Source organism: Nipponia nippon, unplaced genomic scaffold, assembly GCF_047370975.1.
Source record: "Nipponia nippon isolate SJK-2023a ecotype South Korea unplaced genomic scaffold, ASM4737097v1 scaffold_3, whole genome shotgun sequence".
Taxonomy (NCBI): domain Eukaryota; kingdom Metazoa; phylum Chordata; class Aves; order Pelecaniformes; family Threskiornithidae; genus Nipponia; species Nipponia nippon.
Genome location: NW_028262347.1, coordinates 118006614 through 118028930, shown reverse-complemented (window position 1 = coordinate 118028930; position 22317 = coordinate 118006614). Strand labels below are relative to the sequence as shown.

At 35.0% G+C, this 22317-nt stretch overlaps 1 protein-coding gene across 3 annotated transcripts in view; it reads right to left on the bottom strand.

Annotated features, from left to right (window-relative positions):
• The window catches only part of ATRNL1 (attractin like 1), a 528683-nt gene that overhangs the window by 382399 nt on the left and 123967 nt on the right, over nt 1–22317 (bottom strand). For all 3 annotated transcript variants that reach the window (XM_087766532.1, XM_087766530.1, XM_009476061.2), the window contains exons 16-19: nt 15370–15583; nt 13109–13297; nt 7695–7913; nt 2781–2918 (exon numbers count right to left, since the gene is read on the bottom strand). In XM_087766532.1, the coding sequence (XP_087622658.1) occupies nt 2781–2918; nt 7695–7913; nt 13109–13297; nt 15370–15583 (760 nt within the window). The remainder of the gene's footprint in view (nt 1–2780; nt 2919–7694; nt 7914–13108; nt 13298–15369; nt 15584–22317) is intronic.

The window sequence follows — 22317 nt, the reverse complement described above, 5'->3', positions numbered from 1 at the left end:
AAGGAAAACAATTACATTTGTACAGAGTTTTCCATCCCTGGACAAAGGTCAAAACAGAATTGATCACTTAGGGGTGGACAGTCAGCTTCTTTCAGAGCTTTTTAAATGTCATCCTAGAAGTATAAACAGAAAGGATTTTGGAAAGGATTGGCATAGTTAAGGAAAAAAAGTTTTCCAAGGACTGAAAGACTTGCTATGCACCTGCTTCTCCTTCCTTTCAAGATCATCAGGGGTTTAAGGAACAACAAAGGCTAATCCAGCCTATAAAATAAAAGGAAGTTTTTCTTGCAAATCCTTTTAATCTATATTACCAATAGTCAAACTAAGTTAGGAGGTCAGATTTTACCTGTAAGTGTATATATCACAACAGCAGAATACATAATATGTGTACTGAATACATAAGTACTTTTATCAGGACTCCAGGAAAAAAAATTATTTTAGGTAATATGTCATGCTTATGTTAAGAGAATAATTCTTAGTTTTTCTCCTAGTGTACACCACTTTGCCTGTCAAGTGTAAAGAATGAGCATAACCTCTTTTCCCAGCTTCAACTGCTCTCCAATTCATAACCAAGTTACACCCTTGTAACTATAGCAACTTGTTATATGAAGGGTATTAGAGTATTACAGATGTACTTTAAGAGTTATAGTCATTATCATGTCATTCCTTTAAAAAGTTTTCAGTCTGCATCCTCAAAGTAATAACTCAGGAGCTCTGAGGAAAGTACATGCCACATGCTCAGGCAGTCTCAACCCTTGTACAGAAGGATGAGTCTTAGTAGGAAAGAAACATTGGTAGGGTCCAGCCAGAAACTCAGCTGAGAGCAGCAGAGAAAAGTTACACAAGAAAGGACTACGAGGATGGCTGTTATTTTCAGTTCTTCATGATTTTCTTTCTTTGATTGGCTATTCCATACCATTTCCTGTCTCATTTTCTAATTATTTCCGTCACACTTAAGTTCAGCTTCTGACCGGGCTGCCCTTTCTTCCACTCATATTTTTTCCTTATGCTTTTACTTTAATCACAGTTTTAATTTGCAGCTATTTTCAATTTTTTTCTGTGTTACCAAAAGCATTACCAGAATAAAGGAAAAAAAATAAAAATTAAAAATAGAACCATCTCTTTCTTACTTTGTATTTGCACACTGCCTGATCTCAACTATCGTTCCAAAATCCTCTTAAATCCAAGTAAAATTGATTTGAATTATCTATGGATCACTGGTATTTTTTCCTCCAGAATCCCTGGCCCACAATTTAGGCACCTCTATCACAGGAACAAAAATCATGATACTGAAGAAAATCTAGCAGTTCATAATGACTACATTCATCAAAATGTCTTAAAGACTTAAACAGATTTATGGGCTCTATACTGCAAAATATAATATACCAATGCAGATAAAGCCTCAAAATAATTATCATCTTTATTTTTTAAAGCATTCTTTAGTCGAAGTAGCTCCTGTTAAAATTGTGTCTACTAATAAAAATATGTACTCTTACAGACTAGGGTTGAAAAAACATGTCGTAAAATTTATAATTTTACTGGTCTTATAAATTGATTTTAGCCATTATTGCACTACACATAATTCACTAAAGGTGATGGAATGCTTATTTGGTTGATAGCTAATGTATCCCTGAAGAATAAAAGCTGTATTAATACATCATTTTGCCATAAAGGTGCTATAGACAGCAAAAGAACATTTTGTCAACTTCAGGAAATAAGAGAACTATTAAGAATTATTTAAAGCGTCATAAAGCACCAGCAAAATGTGCAATTGTCAATAGGGGTAGACATTAATCTTTCCATCCCCTTGAACACACTTTCTACGTATTGTGCTTGAGTTTACCAGATGTGCAGCTTTATGGATTGACTACTGCACGTTAAAGTTCTGAGGAACAAGTGAACCCTTTAAATGAATAAATATTCCTTGAGAAGCAAAGGTCCACTTAAAGAAACATCAATAATAGAGAAGAAAAAGTCACAGGACAAAACTTTCTAGCACCCTCCTAGATTCAATCTCAACTACCTTAATGACTTTTCATATTGAATATATCCCCCCTTCCCCCTTTAGTTATAAGGGAAGGAGTTACTGTCAACTTTAAAATCACCCATGCAAGTAAAAAAGCAGCCCTACGGCAATATACAAAAACCATCTGGAGTATTAGACTTCATTTTCTCTTTCACTTCAGTGAGAATCCTCCAATGGAGCAATTACAAAACTAAACAGATTGAATAGGTTAGGGTACCTTACAATCCTCAGTGTACCAGGCTTTTCTGTGTGAACTATACATGAATAAGACTTGTTGGCCTGTTAAATGCATAATTTTTTGACTAGCATCACATATTTATACAAATCAGTGCTATCAGACACTATGGTAGACACTGAACTTCATTTATAAGTACCTTCTCACTGCTTATAAGAGGATTCTTTATATGGAATGAAATGATGCCTCTCTGAAATATCAGGATTTAAGGTGTTGCTCCCACAAGACAGTTTCTTTCTCTTCCTTTTCTAACTGGGAGAGTATCTTTAAATTACCGTCTTGTTCTTAGAGCATCCAGACCAAACAACAACTGCAAAATGATGATTGTGAATGCAATGTTTCTCTTGAAAATATTAATCTGATTTTCAATCATTAACTTAGCTGATCAACTCATCTGTATTACTGAATAAACATTTAACCTTTAAAGAAAAGTTACTTTCATGTTATATTTAAAAAGTTAAATTAACATTACATAAAATGTCATTTCAATTTTTTTTTCCTCCCAGCAGAACGACTTACCTGTACACTGTCCTCCATTTGTGGGATCCCCATAATATCCTGGCATGCACGTTTCACATTGTTTTCCTGTTGTTAAGTTTTTACATTGATCGCAGACATTACTGTTGATGCAGGTGCTGTGGCCATTACACTGGCAAGCTAGAATATAACATTTAAAAAGCCATTACTAAATTGTTCTTGGGAACAAAATTATTCCTATGTGGTTACAAAATTGCAGTAGAATGTAAGTCTAAGGAGTTTAATTCTGACTAATGACCAGCATATGTATTTGTACTTTTACCAAGAACCTCTTTAAAATAGCACTGTGACAAGACATGAATTCACACAAAAGACCACAGAAGTTGACTATGTAGTGACACGTGAGTTTAAGGTATGTGAGAAAGTCGGTTTTGCCATTGTGAGTGACCGAATCCAGTCCTCATAGCTTTAAAATGCTGTCGAGTCACTTAAGAAACCTGTCAAGAGGCAGTAAGTCACCACCTGAAACCAAATGAAAACCTCCATACCTACACACAACCTGCTGTTAAGCATTTGAAAAGCTACTGTGATGGACAACATGAACAACTCACACTCAAACTTATATCTACTGGGGAGAGAGAATTTACAAAAAAAAAATTAACAAAACATCATCTTATTTTTAACAGTTCTGATCCCCTCACTAGCTTTGGCACACTAAGGGATTTCAAGGACATCAGGACCACATCAAACAACTTCAGTCCCTCCCTACTATGGTTGACTCCGGTGAAAGTAAAAAAACTGGACTCCTATTGACATAATTTTTTTACGTCTGACCCTAAAAGGATAAAATTCCTTTTTGTCAAACACCACCACTACAAACCACTGATCTTGTACCACACCTCCTCTCCAGTGCTCCACGTCTTGGAGAAACTCAGAAAGTACTGATCACCAGTGCAGCAAAATCACAATGTGAATTCTGCCAGAATCGTTGATCCTGCTGCCAGGACTCGGCTGAACGACCAAGAGGTTTTGAAGGATGACCTTTCTATAGAGTGGGACCTCAGAGCTCATAGCGCTCAGCAGATTAGCAATCTGTCAATTATGCAGCTTGTCAAATGTCAGACTACGTCAAACCTCTCGATCCCTTACTGGCGAAGGGTGAGTAAGACTCAGCAGAGGACAGCTATCTCAGTAACATCATTCTGTTTAATTTCTTTCTCTTTTTTATTTGCATTCTTAATCTAAATGTCACAGTGACTGGTGTCTTGGCTAGGAAAAAAAAAAAAAAGAGATTCTCACTGCATGATTTAAAAGTTTTTAGAGCTGTTTAAGAATTTAGTAACTTAATACATTTACAGTTGTTGCCGGGCTTGGCTCATGAACCATTAAACATCCCAAGTTTACAATCTCTTTCTTTTTCTGTAGCTATGCCTCAGAATCTTGTAAACAAGTAACAAACATTTCTGTACTACTAGACAAGAAATTTTCTCACTATCTTAAATAAATCTCCTTAGAAATTACAAGTTTTCTTCTTTCTAAGAATACTTGATTTTTAGAAAACTTTGTGGTGTCTTCCTCCAGGCAGTTTGCCATTGTGCATTGTCGTTGCCTTTCTCAGAAAAAGCTACAGGAAAACAGCATGAATTGCAGCTCCATTTTGGGTTTTGTTTGTATGTCTTACACATTAAATGACTTAAAACAAATGCTGAAAAAAAAAAACGTGGCCCAATAAACCAAAAGTAAAAACAGATAGCACATTAAATAGGTGTTCTATTAAAGTAAGACTGCCTAATTAAGACTGTATCATAATGTAAGGAAAATGTTTCATTCTCATATTCTCTAACTAGTAGGTCACTGATTTATAAATTTTCTGTTCTTTCTAATGTTTAGGTTTTTATTTCTTAATTTTGGTGTTATTTAAAGGATAAATGAAAGCAACCTTAATCAAATTTTATTGTGAATTTTAGTTTGCTACAAGTCATAATATTACCTGGTCATATACAACAGCTCTTAATTCTTACATTTTGTTAAAGCAAAGAAAATGGAAGAGATGTTAAATCAAATTCAAAAATATATATATTCAACAAGAACAAATACAGTCTACAATTGCATGGCACACCATTTAAAAATGATATTATATATTTTGTGGTTTTCCTAGAAATATGTATCTTATTGAGAAAAGTGAAAAGCCAGAAGGAGTGCATAATTCAACAACTTTCTGCGATTCAGACAAATGCAATCAAACTGAAGACATCAGTATTAAATAATTAAAAAAAAAAATCATGAGATGCTGTAACGATCATTTAAATAAGAACTAGAAGTTAAATTTTTAAAAGTCATTTTTTCCTTAAATGATTTTAATGTACATCACTGGCAGCAACAGAGTAATTTTCCTCACATAATACAAATGTGATTTAGCTGAATCTTCAGTGGGGCTGCCCTGGAGATAAGCAATTAATATGTCTAATTTGCTTTTGACCTCTGTGTTGAAATGGTTGGTGATGCTGACAAATGTTGATAATTGTAGTTTTAAGAAATACTTAATACTAGGAAAAATATATAAAAAGCGTGTCTGTATTACAATCTGGATCTAGTGTAGAGATACTTCAACCAGTTTTAAACAAACTAGTTAGAATAAATTCACACCTCTTTTCAGAGGAGAAATTTAGGCTTCAAAGACAAACTTGGGCTTGCATTCTACCTAAACTGCTCCTCTTGTGAGAGGAAATAGCAACACTATTTATTGCTCTTCTTTTTTTTTTTATATATATGATATTTGCAGTTTTATTTATAGTAATAGTTCAGTTAAAATACAAATCTGATGAAAAAAATGTATTCATATCAAAGGAAATATTATGACAGTTGCTTTGAGGAATATTGATTTCAAAATGACCAGTAACAAAAACAGTTTTTTATGCTACCTGTTGAATACTAGCTTTAAAATTTTGAACAAAGAGAAAATGAGGAGGAGTCAGAATACTTATCAACAACACAATTGCCCAGAGGCACTATAAAGAGCATGGATATGAACTACAAGGAAAACTACATCCATGAATGAACATGAATGGTTTAGCCAACAATTCATCAGTGTGGCAGAACAATCTTCAAAGTACGTTATAAATAATTTATTTTTCTTTTCATCCAAACAACAAACTGTTCAGTAAGGTTATATACATTTAGTATCAATTCTCTCTTATTTCAAGTACATCAAATGATTGCTGTGCTAAGAATAATAAACTGTTAGTATAATCCATTACAGATAATACTTTAAGAAAATGAAAACAAAAGCTTGGGAACAAAACCTACAGCCTATAGCAATCAAAATGAATTTTCACATCAGTTGAAATTTTAACTCTATGACTTCTGTAGGATTTGCCTCAAACTCCTAAAACTAGTGGGTTGTTAAACTAAAGTGGAACTTCAGTGAATTCTTGGTCAGAACATACAATGAATACAAAATTTTAACCATGAAGAATAAATATTAAACAAACAAGGTGATGAAATCTTCTAACTCAAACATTTTAGACAAGCAATATATATATCCATTACAGTTTCACCAGTGGTAGATACTATGTATTTCAGTGAAAGTCTAACAATGCAATTATCAACATACCTGTATTTTAACATACAGACTAAGTACTAAAGTTTCCATACGGTGTAATGTTATTCTGTTGTTTCCAGAAACTTACTGGAGGCTTCTTTGTTCAGGAAATGGTATTAGATGGTTTGGAGTTTTTTGGTTTTAACTTAGAATATTTGAGAGTTTTCACTTGCTTTTACATTTCATTTCATTATTCTAAAACTTAAAAAAAATTCTAATCCCTACCTATGTGTTTTAAAAAAAAAAAGTTACTGAAATAAAACTTTCTTCAGAGATTCTGCTTCCTAAACACTGTAGTGATACACACACTTACATATAAATATATATATATAAATACACATATATATGCATACACATACACAGAACACGCTGATGAAAAAAAGGACCCTGGAGAGCAAACAAACATAGCTGCATGTACCCATAAAAGTTTTGATCCTAGAGAAGCTCCAGCTTCCAAGTTTATCAGCAGTAGGAACACTTGCTGGAAAAACTTTAGCACAATTACACCATTTATTCTAAAACAAATTTTCAAGCTGTCTTTTAAAATATATTATTTACTGTAAATTACCACTGGAGGTCTGTCAAACTCCCCAGTGTGCTTTTCGTTTGCCTGCACTACTACACCACTGCAACAACACTGCTTTCAGGATTTGAGTATTTCCATACAGGAGGCTGTACCAGCTCAGCTTCCACTGTCTTAAAGCATCTTGCTTACTTTTACATCTTAAAGCGTCTTGCTTACTTTTCCAATTAATTTAAAAATTAAAATACTATAATCACATTGGTATGCCTTAAATTTAGACTTCAGAGATTCTCTTTAAGATTACAAAAGCACATATTTTATTTACTTGAAATGTCTAAAAGGTAACTGGAGGCACAGCTCAGATATTTCGCAGCAACCCATTCTCACAGCCAGCCAGACTTTTGCATGAACAGGGAGGACGCAAGCAATCCCTGCTCCTGGCCATCAGTAGTTGCCTACAGACAATTTCTCCCCAGCTGCACTCTTCTTTGATGGATACAGAAGCCAGAAGAAAGCAGAAGCTGAAGCAAATCCATACAGTTGGATTTGAAAAGGTAGAAGGATAGGATGGGTGAAAACTTATTTACAAATAAATGGCAATTTTGGTTAAAATATTTGCATTAAATTTCACATGTGAACCTGCATGACAGTGAGCACATTTGTGTTCAGTAGACAGAGACTAACAAACTATAGATTTCAGAAATGTTTTAGAAAACAAATCTCTCGTGCAAATGTTATTTGTATTACTCAAAATAATTATGCTAATTCGGCATGCTTAAACAGAGAAACATCTTTTATTCCATACATAAGAAAGAATGGAAGCAGACCTTACCTGGACACTGGATAAAAGACCACTCATAATTTTTCTCTTTCGGACAAAGACTAGCGTCAAGCACCATTTCATTAGAGTGCATGCCAACAGGCTTCATTGGGCCTCTTGATGATCCTTCCAAACATTGCCCTTTTCCGGTGTTACTGGGATCATTACACCATCCACACCCAGGCTGTTCCAAACACTGTCCGCAGGTCCTCAGTCCAGAGCAGTTTTGAGCTTTATTACATGGAATACAATATTAATGCAAGGAGTTCTTTTTGTTTGGGGTTTTGGTTGTTTTTTGTTTGTTTGTTTGTTTTAAATAAGATACTAAGATTTTACAACAGTTGATGAAGAAACAATTTTGCATTTCTATTTCCTTCTGCAAATTAAAAAATTTTAGTAGCATTAGGAAGAATATCTCTGCTTTCTTTAAAAGTTGTACTTCTTCAGGGATCACAAAACACACAGTAAGTTACACCACAATGCAACAACAAAGATTTCAAATAAACAAAGGTAATGAGGCAGAAGAATAATATTACACATCTTCATTACATCCCATGATAAAATATATAATCTCTGCTTATTATTAATATACATTATTGGATGTGTATATTACTAATTTTACTGATGTAAACAATCCTTCCAGCAAAAACTCTAGAATTCAAGACAAGGTCAATAATCCGAGTAAGAGTGATAATAATAATCCAAAAATAGTGATAATTCAAATTGAAACCAAAAATTTGAGTACGAAGTATCCCAGGATTGCACCTGAGTATTCATCTATAAACATGACTCAGTCTTCTTCTACAGAACTTTTGAAACAAGCTAGCATACTATGCATCCTTCCAAAAAAAAGGATTCTTAAGCTACAAGTCATAATTCAATCCCATTTAATTGAACTATATCTTAAGAGTCTCGTCTGTTAGAGTAAATCAGGTTTCATTTTTTAATTTGCATACTAAAAATCAGATCTTCTTCTAGTTCTTTTATACTCCACTCTATTTAAATAATTTAATTTCTCATAGAAATGGTCATCTTTAAGAAATCTGTTTAGAACCAAATAAAATTCATATTCTGAAGTTACTGACATTTCTAATTAATAACAAATTAACAATTTAGTATCTTCAGGAACACCATTAGAGTTCACAAGTTTATTTCAGCTTTTTCTGCTACATCTTAGGTTTTTTAAATTAATGTTGTAACACTGAATCAAATTAACATCAGAATCATTTGAACATTGATCACTATGGGTCCCTGTTTCTTCTCAAATTAACTTTGTAGACACTTAAAAAATAAATTTTAAAAGCATACATGAACTTCAGGAAGATCCTACTAGGAAGCCAGAAATAGTCTACATTTCTTTTTGTACTGGCTTTGGCTGGGGTAGAGTTCATTTTCTTCACAGTAGCTAGTATGGGGCTATGTTTTGGATTTGTGCTGGAAACAGTGTTGATAACACAGGGATGTTTTCATTACTGCTGAGCAGGGCTTACACACAGTCAAGGCCTTTTCTGCCTCTCACCCCACCAGCGAGTAGGCTGGGGGTGCACAAGAAGCTGGGAGGGGGCACAGCTGGGACAGCTGACCCCAACTGACCAAAGGGATATTCCACACCATATGATGTCATGCTCAGCACATAAAGCTGGGGAAAGAAGGGGGCAGGGAACATGTTTGGAGGGATGGTGTTTTGTCTTCCCAAGTAACCGGTAGGCATGACGGAGCCCTGCTTTCCTGAAGATGGCTGAACACCTGCCTGCCAATGAGAAGCAGTGAACGAATTCCTTGTTTTGCTTTGCTTGCGTGCGTGGCTTTTGCTTTACTTATTAAACTGTCTTTATTTCAACCCACAAGTTTTCTCACTTTTACTCTTCTGATTCTCTCCCCTGTCCCACTAGGGTTGCTGGCTGGGGTTAAATCACAACACTTCTTAAAAAGAAAGTATTTTAAAGGTTTGTGGGAGTTTTTTGGAGGTCACTCAAATAGCTTCTACATGACTGTAACCTCTCAATTTGGCTTAGCTGCAGCCAGGACACTATATCCAACTAATGTTCTCAGCTACCTGGACCACTCTACTCCATAAAGACAATACTTGAATCCATGCTATAAAGGCTATACTAAGCAGAACAATTTCATTTCTAATTAAATAAACAGACAGCAAAATAAAGCTAACTACTCTGACCTCAGCAACTATTAACATTGTTTAAAAGTAATGAAAGTTGTCAGAGAAAAAATACTCCAGCAGTCTAAAGATACATTCAGATATCAAGAAAAAAGGCAATTAAGAATCTGAATGAGATCTCAAAAGGACTTTTAACAGCACAGAAAGCTGGAGCACAAGATCTTGTATCATTAGACTTGGAAGAATTCAAATAGGAGGAAATGTTTCAAGTTCCCCAAATATGGAGAAAAAGAGGGGAAAAAAAAAAAAAAGGAGCTCAATTGTTCTTGGAAATCAATGTCAATCATGTGACACAAATCAGTTTTAAACCAAACCTCATCAGATCTGAAACTGAATGATACAAATTTTGTTTTCTGAATACATTAGAAAATCAGCAGAAAAATGAAGACCACCATTCTGTACTGGCTGGCTTGCACTTTCAGAGATGCACTGTAAATGATCCAAACAATTCTCGTGCTGCTATTTATAAAGCTAGGAGAAAACAGCTCTGAAGTATCATCTGCACTATCTTCGTGGAAGATAAAACAGAACCAAAAGCGAAAATCCTCAGATATTCTCTGTAGTGGCATTCAGCTGCAAAACCAAAGAGAGCTAACTGAGAAGTTATTATTTATGGAAGAAGGGGATATTCAAGCAGAATTTTTTTTTCTTTTAAATTCTAGAGGTGATCCAAGATTGTTCAACTGTCAGCTATTCAATCAAAAGTCATAATGGGTGGAAGATGTGGGGAAGAGTGGAATGCAACTTTTTGGCAAGCAGGTATTAAAATGACAAAATGTCACCAATAAAACAATGTTCTTCATTTTAATTCCAAGTTGCGAAAAGAAATGTGAAGATCTCAGTTGTTATATTTTTTTTTTTTTATAAATCATATATGCTTGTGTGAAGTTTTTTTTTTCATTCAGAGCACAACATCTAAAAACTCAGGAATCAGTCATTCAGAAAAAAATAAAACAAGAGGATTTTTTTTTTTTTAAAGATATAGTTACATTCCATTCTTCAAGTAAGTAGAAACACTACCCCTTGATGAAGGAATCCACTTAATACTTCATTACCTCAGCAGCAATAATGATGTATCTACCTAATAAAATTTTCAAGTCATTTAGACTGAAACAATGTCTGAACCATGTTTCATTTAGACATTCATTTTCTTGTTTAAATGCAAAATATCTAATGTTCTAAACTCTGAAAAAAACCAAAAAAACAACCTGCTTCTGGACATGAAACCTTGTTCTTCTTTAATTTGTCGAACAGAAAATAAATTTTCATACAAAACTGCCTTTTTGTAGTCATGAACTGGTATCTAGCAAATCCCGTTTGCCTTATTTAATAGAAACTTTTACAGACTAACAAAAATGACAAATTAAAAACAATCTTTTGTGTTCCCCAAACAAATTGGATCCGCATGATGTGCAAATACTATACAAACACAAAAACAGAATTAAAAGTTCAGGCTGAAATAATATAAGTTATTTTAAAAAGCTAAGCATCATTCATGCAGCATTCTGTCTATTTTATCTCCAACTTTTCAATCTACTTATCTTCTGCCACAACTCACTATCGATATAAGTTGCAAAATTGATTCCTTATAGGAGTGAAAAAAAGTTTAGTGAACTGTTATGAGAGAAACCTTTACATAATTACAATATTATTATTCCAAATATATGGTTCAAGAGATTAAGTGTTCCTATTATGTCTTTGTTCTTAGACCAAATGTGGGCTGGTGGCTGCGTTTAGAGGACATAAGGACCCAAGGAACGTGTAAATCCTACTTCCAGTCCACACTGAACCCAGACACTAGAACCTGGATTAGTATCTGAAATTTACTAAGCATAAAAATTTACCAGAACAGCTCCACATTGTACTGATTCATTATATTTTATGATTACTAAGGATGAAGAAGGAATCTCTTAAGTTAGGAATACAGGCTCTGCCTGAAAAAAAAAGTTTTCCTATGCCTTATTTTCCTTTAACCCAGATATGTGTAGTGGCCTGGAACATATAGCCATTCTTCTCTCCTAAGATTAGAATATATCGATGGTTCCTATTACAGATATGGCAGGACATTATTTTACTTAATATTTTACCGAGGCTTAGGTGAAAAGAAGTAACTACCTTTTGTATTTGCATCCATAATCTATTAAATGGAATCATGATCTAATTATGACCGCAAAGCAAGTTGCTTCTTGTTGGACATCATCAATCCTGCTACAACATATCCAGAAATAAAATGTTCCAGAGATGCTGATATCAAAAGACCCTTTGGAGAGGGAAAGGAAGTCGCAAGTAACTAGAAAAACACTCTCACAGCGAAAAGCAGTAATGAGAGTTCAATAGTACACTTCAGAAGTCCTATATATTAAGTTTGGATTGGAGTCCTTTAAAGGTAGGAAATATTTTAATCAAATCTTGAAGGACAGTAAAAATACTAAGAACCAGTCTTCTGTAGAATGGCAATTGAGGAATATTTCTAAATAAACCACGACTGAGATAAGAATCCAAGGCACCAGGCAGTTTGCTCCAGCATCTGCCTGAATTATGGCACCGATATACACTGGAACTGCATGGTGCTGAACCTAACAAATCCAGTCACTACAGACTTGGGAAGTAGCTTTAGCTGAATGGTATAGTGAAAGGTACATTGAGTAGGTTTCTTATTCTCCTAGAGAGAAATTGTTTCAATTTCTGATGAAATGTGCTTCCAAAGGGGACATCTGGGGAGTACCTTCGCTGCTTGACACACAACTCACCTGTCTTGTTTTTAACTTTGCATGCTAGGAAAATGTACTTTGAATCTACTGATAAAATAAATCAGAATCTTAAAAACTCTGAATTCAGCTCATCTCCTTTTTTTTAATAACTAGATGTGGTAAAGTCTAAGGTCTGCATATTATTTTTCTAATTTTAACGGTGTTTTGTTCCAACTCATGGCCATTATTTGACACACTAATGCTGGTCGCACAAATAACCACGGGTTTTTTTCTTTATCTGAAAATAATAAATACTTTTCACTATCTGTTTTAACAGACTAAATATGTTTCATCATAAAAGAATTACAAATATTTTATATGTATCTAGAAAATACATACACAGTACTGACTGCTCACATTACTAGCTATATAAGTTGATTCATCTGAAATTATTTTTATCTTTAGTGAATCTGCTGAATCCTATTCATATAGATGGTCTTTTGAGTGGAAAAAAACGCAACAGTATATTTAATAGGATGAACATTCATCAAGATACTCACGGGAGCATGTGGCAGTTTGCCATTCTAGACACTGTCCATATGGGAAGGAGATTATATAGGCATTTGAGTCAACGCATCGTTTTGTACTGCTACACCACATACATTCCATACCATTACTCGTGCAGTTAGAACACGTTGTTCGCAGGGAGCATGGCTTTTTGCAGGGTCTGGCATTCTGGTTGGGACTAACTGGAAAAGAATCACAAACATTTACAATTTTGAACACAAGTGCAATCTCCTTTTTCTTTAATCATATGTTCCATTAGAAAAATCCTTGTTAAAGTGAAAGTGGTTGCTTCCTTAATTAGCTATAAATAATGTAGTCCAAACTTACAGTGCAGTATATAAAGACAATAATATTTTATAAAAATAATTAAGTAATACTCAGCATGAGTCATACTAGAGCTCCAAAAGAGTCCATTTAAAAATTTTGAGAGCAATTTTATCTACATACTGAAATAGTAAATTTAATATTCATTGCCTGTTAATGTCAGCTTAGTTACTTGCATATAGATGACATAAAATAATGCTCAAACTTCTATTAGTAGAGTTCTGGGTCTATTGTTCTCATTAGTTTAATACTGTATAAGCAACAAATATACTACTTATGACTTATCCCCTAAAATTTTGCCTTATAGTGTACATATGAAAGTCACTAGAATCCAAAGGGAAAGTAACAAAAGAAACCTTGTTCAATGCAAACCAGATTTGGTTGGGTTTTTTTGTTGTTTGGTTTTTGGTTTTTATTTGCTTTTCTCTACTAGAAGCCACGTTTTGACTAGATTAGTGGTGAATGTCATTTCAAAAAGTTGTAACACACAAAAACAACTTGTCTACTCTAACTCCAGATTTTTGCTTTGATTTCAAATAAAACTGTAAAGTGTACAAGAACAAGAGTATAGTAATTCTTAGGTAGGAACACAAAAGCATACATAGCACTATATTTTCCATACAGAAGTGCCTTGTGAAACATTGGGATTAAGCCCTTCTATGTATTGCCATGTTTTTGTATATTATTGACTCTCATTCAATACAAGCCAAGTTCTCAAGCTATTCCTCATCTGCTAATATAGTATGCCAAATCACTTAACCAAGGCTGTTCCTGGATTTGACTTACTATGTAAGTATTCAAGCTGTGGTTTGCAATTAATAAAAAATACAAAGAAAAAAACATTTTAAAAAATCAGCTGAACTATAAAAGTATTCTCATAAGGCTGAAGTACTTTGACTTCTATAGTCTTTGAAGCACCTCAAGATAAAAAAAAAAACTAAAACAAGACACCAGTAGCAGATGCATATAATGTGGATCTAATTGTAAAATACTGCATGTTAGTGTCGTTTGTGTTCCACTTAGGGTATTCTTTACATTTTGAAATGTCTCTTCCATTTTAACTGTATCTTTTACTATTCTGAGAAACATCTGGCAAATAATTAACTATTAACTCAAGATGAAGAACACTGTGAAAGATGAAATTTTTAGGAAATATAGATGGCAGTAGCAACAAGCGTACAATATAGACTTTGCAATTACATTCCTATTTGGAATTGCGTATAAGAAAATAAAGGATTGGTAAGATCATACTTTGGTTATGCAAGTCAACAACTCTGAAAATTTCACCGCAAAACCTTAAGACTGACAGGCAGTGCTCCCAACACACCAACAATGCAGCTGTTTTCCAGTTTTGCATGGACAATGCACAAAATAAATCTGAAGGGGAAATTTAAAGAACTTCATGTGCTCAACCTCATAGCTATGAAGAGAAACATGGGACAATCGAAGCATGAAAATGCTAATTTGAACTGTCAAGTGACTATTTGCCACAGTAATCTTTACACACAAACAAACCTAAAACATGGAAACAAGAATTTTGGTTTTGTCAGACTTTTAGACCATTAAAATGTTCATTGATGTTCAGTGAGATTCAGAAAGAAAACATCAGCCTTGTTGAACATCTCCATAGACTCTTTCCTGCTACAATCACTGTTGTCACTGACTACTACTGATTTAGAGGCAATTTATAAGACTTCTGGTGTAATGCAAACTAAGCCATGTAAATGAATTCACAAATAAATATTTGCTGGTTTAGGAATATTGTTTGTTTTCTAGATTAAAGCTCCCTATTTTCAAAAAACAAAAAAAGTAATTTTTTTTTGGTAATTATTTAATCCAAATTGTCCAAAAATCCCTCTTAGCCAAATGAAAACCCGAACAGCTTGCTAATCATGACAGTAACAGTAACTGAGTATAAAAGATTGCTTACCAACAGGTTTTTCACACACAAGACCATCTGCCATTGCAGTGCATGGATTCGCTTTCAGACCTGCCACCTCTGCTCTTTCTAGATATGCACAGAAGCCAGAGTCATTTGGCTCTCCAGGAAGCCACTGCAGAGTTGTATTTGTAAAAGGAGACATGTCATCCCATCCCCAGTAGGAGATGTTGATCTTGCGTAAACCTACCCAGGGTGAAATTTTCTATGAATCAGAATGAAACAAATGTGAGATAATTAGTTAAAATGTTGGTTGGGTTTCTTTTTTTTTTTTTTTTTTTTTTTTTTTTGTTAAAACAGTTCAAAGAATAGCTCAGCAGCAAAAATTTCACATCTCAGTCATTGTCCATGAAGTTTTTATCTTAATTGTTCTACCTTGCTGAACTGCCCCCCTCCAAAAAAAAACCAAACAAAAACCCCAACCACTATATTCTACTAAAAATCTGTGTTTGTTCTGTTCAAAGTCAATTCTGATTACTATTGTGTGATACAGAGTCAGAAACCAAGCCAAATGGTCATAATGGCTACTATACTGATTACTATTTGCTAGGCCAATGTGGATTATAAAATACACATAAGTTAACAGCAATTCACAGAAAACAAAGTTCAGGAAAAAACAGGATAAAATTCCATCCTCTAAAATCTGTATTGCTGATACTGATCAACATCTTTAGGCAATTCAGAGACAGAGATGAAAGTGGCACATCCACAACTCCAATGCCATTAAATACACATTGTATACACTTCTATTATTGATTTATAAGCTATAAAAAAACTAGTCTAGAAAACATAAAAAACATTAATTCTCAAAAAAATATTTAGGATGTATCAGTAAAATTACATCCCACAAATTCTACTCATTTTTATCATTTCATCTTTATACAACTACCAGGAGAAAAAGCAGTTTTTGAGGAATAAAGGCCTTTGCCTGTTCCAGGATAAATCTACACACATTTCTTGCTCCCATCACTGTAAAAATCTCAAGATACCAAACCCAAACACATTTCCTCATGTAATCTCTGTGCAGGCAGTTTTCATTAACCCCAGTTTAACCACAAGGAACAGAGATGTAGAGAGACTACAGGCTGTGACAGCTATATGGTGGTAGGTGAATACCAGAGCACCAAACAACGCAGCTATCTGCACCAGGCAAAGGACAGATGTTGTCAGCTCCAAAGCAGAGATGCTGACCTGATTGTGAATTAGGTTCTCAGCTGATTTAATTTACAAGCCAAGGTACGTAAAACACTATAGTATACCTAAACGGAACCTGTCGCAGTTCAAGATCTATGTGGTATTTCACAAGTGAACCGGGAGTCACTACCATCATCTCTCAGAGAGATCTTTCATCTTTGATCTCGCAACTTTCTTTGGCTACTCAGGATTAATCCATGGCTGAAAAAATCTTTCAGAGCTCTTAAATCTACACCTGATCAGAGCATTCCTCTTTTTCCCCTGCCTCATTAGACCAAACTGTAATATGAACGATTATTAATTTTGCTTCAGAAATACAGGTGGTGACTACTTTTTCAAAAATTCAGTAGGTGGATAATCAGTATTCCTGAACTCCCTTAAAATGTACTCCCTATACTCTCTTCTTCTTCTGTCCTATCAGTTGAGAGCATGATCAAACAAAAATTGCTACAGCAACTAACAGACTTATAGATGCAAGAACAGACTTAAATAAACCAGAACATGACTAAGAAATGTTCCATTCCATAAGCAGTGATGCAGTCTGGGAGACTCTTGAACAGCAACAAGAACATCCAGCAAAAATGCCACCATCCCCTCTTGTGTCTTACTTCATAATTTCATTGCTACCTCAGGTGACCAACTTTCCAGGTGTCTGTGGGAGCTCCCACGTTCTGGATACTAGAAAGAACATGATGCAAGCATAAAAGTGGAACTTAGGCATCTGGAAACTGGTAGATAATACATCTGTTGTCTTATTTGTTTTTTAGTTGCCTAGATTGCTGTATATGTACGTGGTCCACATGCATCAGAAAACGTTAGATATTTATGCATGTCTCTAGACATCTTTCTGTAGAATGCTAAGCGTGCACACCAGGCACGTATAAAAAATGTCAGGGGCTTAGGCAGGATAAATTGCTGACAAACACAGACCTAAATGCCTACTTTGGGGTTGAGGAATTCTAGCCAAGAGAACCTTCAACATATTACTGACTGCTTCGATTGCACTGCCAAATAATTTGGCCTCAGCATCAGTATATAGAAAACAGAGGTCCTATTTCAGCTATAGTGAAAAGCGTGTCAGGTCCATAATGAAAACTGACAATGCAGCAGTGACATTTGGAGATAAATTCTTCTATTTGAGTAGGAGAGTGTCTCAGAACCGCTTTAATGATGACAAAATCCCAAGGAGGATCATGAAAGCCAGAGCAGCCTTAGGAGATAAAAGCAGCACCCCTGAAATGAAAAACTTCTAGCAAAAGCAACACATATCACAGTCATCATCATTCTTAATAGCTGTAATATCTGGACAACTTATTGTGTCACATATCTCAAATTCCATATGTACCATCTTTGACTCTTTGCTAGTGTAACACATCAAAATACAGACCTGAACACTGATTAGCATGCTATCAAATACACACCATCAAAGCTACCACCTTGCAGGCTCACTTATGCTGCCCTGGGCATGTTGTTAGGATGCCAAAAACATATTATCGAAAACTTTTTTTTAATGTCTGATTAAAATATGGTAAATAGCTGAGAAGTAGGCCACCAAACTGCTCCAAGGATATGCTTAAAGCACATATTCAATTATGCGGCATTAATTCCATGATGTGGTGGACTACAGCTGAAGACTGCTGGCAATAGCAGAGATTGCATGTTGATATCACCAAAGCTTATCAGCAAAAATGACTGCTGCTGCACTGCACAAATGCCAACAGGAAGAAACAAATAGTGAATAGAGAATTCGGGAAGTTCCACCTGTGACACCTGCAGCCACCAGTGTGCTGTGACTATCAAACTAATTTCTCCACCAAAAAAAGCATAAATCTAGTCCTTATCTCTCAAACTGATGAAAGGTTCAGTCATAATAGCTGGGAGTCTCAAAGTAATTGAAGCAACTGAGGGACTTCAAAGGTGCCGAATGAGAATGCCCATCCAGTTTCTCCTTCAGGCTTAAGAAATAATGAGAATTAAACACCCTTCACTTGAACTCTATGGTTGTTTCATTTAATGCAAAATTAATGTAGGAAACTGATTTTTTTGCTCCTAGTATCTTGCCAAAGATGTTTCTGAAGAGGACCAGACAGGAAGGAAATCAGACTGCCTGTTCTCTGTACCCAGAGCTCACTGATATAAGATTCTTGTTTCCAGATCTCTTGAAAAATATTGTTATCAAACCAGGTGGGTGAAAAATACAGTACAAATCAACTCTTCGTTTCAGAAAAACACTTGCCGACATGAAATCAGCCCCAAATATGTCTAAATTTTTCTTCTCAAGAATACCAGCTTCTTTATTGGAAGGTCCAGCGATCTTTGCTCAACATGTAAGTGGGAAGAAATTTACTCCTTAGAGAGTTCTGAAGACTTGTTCTTTCTTCCTTGGGGCCTTGATGAATGTATACTTTCAAGACGCCCGAAAACCACAACCAAGAAACCCATCCTATCTTCACTGTGTTTGGCACTTGGTAAGTTTTTCAGATTCAGAGTCGAAGAGGAACCTGCAACTCAATCAGAATCAGTTCCTTTCTATTTGAGGAAGAAGAAAAAGCTCCTATACACATGTGAATGAGTACACATGTGAACATGTACACATTCAAGAACTTGTCAGCAAACAGCAGCATGACCTAGTTCAGAAAATCATTCTTATTCAAGACACCTTTGTCTCACCACACCAGGGCTGTCCTGCTGCTTAGCTTGCTACTAGGGAGCCAGTCAACAGCTGAGTGGAAATGTACTAAAACTTTTTCTAAGTGATTTGACTGTGCCTATCTCAGTTCTTCAAGGCGATTATTATAGTATCTAATGTATGTCGCAATTTTCCTGGGTGCGTTACAGTAGTCCACACTTGCTGGAGTGGCCAGTCCACTGGTGACTGAAGTGAATGGGCACTCCAAAAGCATGTGGCTCCTACCATTACGAGACTTTTCCTTTAATGCCAAATGCATGATCATTGTGTGTTGCATTAGTAAGGAGGCAACAAGGCCATCTGGAGACCTTCACTGTCTGAGCTCAGCAGGACCCATTCCAGCTCTTGCCCCCTAGCAGAATCCAATTTCAGCAAGGCTGGTACCTTTTGCTAGAAGCTAAAGATTTTATCAGAGCTACCTTCTTCTTCATTGCTCTGAAATAGAAAAGGAAGGGAGCATTTGCTGTCTCTAGAGAAGGTGTAAGAATTCCTTACAGGCAAAATATGCCCTGCGATGCTCTAGCTTTCAAGAAAAGAACGGACAATCTAGTCCAACTTGGCACTATATCTACATCTGCTCATTTAGAAGCCAAACAAATGGTGCAGCTCCATTTTACAGCTGCTAGTACCTAGAAACTTGGTAAAAATTGTGGTCATTCTGCCCTCCCAGCTCTTACACTAGAAGACAAGCAGGGTGGAAGCAGACATTGCTATCTATTCATAGATTTCAGTCTCACAGAGAGGTAGTGTAAAAGGGTCGTCCCTTCAGATGTTACATGCGCATATGCACAAACATACAAAGACAGACCAGTGAATTTTCAGTGATACAGCGCATACAAAAAGGCCACAAGGAAAATGTATTACTCATGTTCTATTAATATTCAGCTCTACCACTCTTTCATGAATATGGAACAATGAGACAGGCAATATGTCCTACTTCTTTGTTGACATTATAAAACCTAAAATTATTTCAATTGAGATTATTTTCTAGCTAGAAGTTAATTGCCATGTTTGTTTTAATAAAGTATTTTTTTTTAATCAAGCAAAAGAAGATATCTTAACAGTTGGAAAAATTTAGTAATTAAAATAACAGCACTTCATATTTTTAGACATTAGCTATCAAAATACTTCTTTATTTGATGTCTTCACTTCCCTAATACTTCAGCCTTATTACCTCCTACTGCTGTTATTAATAAGTAATGGAAAAGCTTCTGTTTTGCATAGACCCGAGATCAACCATTTGCTTCGAATCATGATCTTAACTTTGAATCTCTTAACCAAGATTCTCAACTGTATCTAGGGAATGGTCTTCTATTTATGCCTCTAAAATTTTTTAACTTTTAAATACTATTATCTTTTTAACTAACAATTTATCATTACTTTGGACATCAGCGTTGAACATTCTTGTTCCCATTTAAAATCCTTAAGAGCTAAAAGCTGCATTTCATCTACATCATGATACACCCACAAAAAGTCACCAAAACAAATTATAGCTTTTTGACTAAATAATACAGATAATTCTTTATAGGATTTAGGAATTATTTCAATTACATTACAGATTTCTATGTGAAATGGCGAAGTTCATAAAGCTTTGCCTTAATAATTTTTCCTTCGCATGGGAAGAGGAAAGGATAGGGAGGAAATAGTGGCTCATAGGAGCAAATATGAATTCCAATCTACAATTCTTCAATTTTTATTAATCTTGTATAAGCCAGAATTTGTTTAAACATGATTATAGAATACCACTGCTCATATTCTGGCTGTTCAAATTGAGACTTCTTTTTCTGGAATACTATCACTCACCATATTCTGAAAAAATATGTATACTTTCAAATGTTTCAGTGGAAAATTTTTTTAAAAAATCAGGCTCCAAGGTATATCTATGAAAACTCCCATTATACATTATATACAATTCATTTTAAAAAAACATCAACAACAACCAAGCTTACTCAATAGCATTCTAGGTAAGTTATCTCTTTAAAAAAAAAAAAAAGGGGGGGGGGGAGAGAGAAAAACAGCTAGAACTGATCAAAGTAAAATTTTTGCTGTGAAACAAAGCAATGCACACAGAAGGTGGCCAAATCCATCCTGGGAAAGCTTGTAATCGGCCTTACTAATGTTGAACTGGAGAATGTAATCAAACATATCTTGAGGCCCATTCCATAGCTTTATCCCACTACACGATGTAAAATTTAGAACCATTCTCTAGAATATGTTGCTCCTCTCATCTATTTCGTTGTAGGCCAGTTTTTAGAGCTCTCAGCCCATCTTAGAAGCCATAAACTTGTGCTTGACATGCAGCTAGTCACGGTTTATCTGTGTTTATAGAACAATCTTTTATAACACTGATAACAAGTTGCCAAAAACCCTTTTAAGTGAGAAATCAACCTTTACGTTAAGTTAGAAAAGATCTAGGAATTATTAAATTCTGAGACAAATTGCTGGACAGGGCTTTATTTTCACCTGACAGAAGAGCAAAATTGCAATCATACGATGCATACCAATAGAACATCATTCTGTACTCACATCTACAGTCATATTTAATTGAACATAAGGCAAGTTTTTCGCCATTACAGGAATTTATTAAACACTGATTGCTAATAACTTCAAAAAAAATGCTCTTCTCTTATTCTAAACCACCCCATTTTAATTTTCTTTTAAGTAGTAATTATGGAACTATGTTAGAAAGGAAAATAGTGTAACCTTAGCTAGAGAGCTGATGCTTCATATTAAATCCACCGTTTACTCAGAAAATTTAAGTCAGAGTAAGTTGCCTTGAGATCTACAATGCATGTGATCATTTCTAGTCATGACACATTTTTCAGGCACTACTGCTGCCTCAGCACTAATTTAATGAGGGCTGAATAATTTGCAGATGAGTGAAGTGAGCAAGTCTACCTTTGCTGAATAGCCAATTACTACTGAGGTTCAATTCTCCTCTGTTTCTTAATTATGCAAATTGCTAAGGAATCATACACATCTTTCAGAAATTTATCCCCACCTTTATTTAAATTCCTTTCATTTTGGATCTTAAATTGTCCTGGAAGTGCACGACA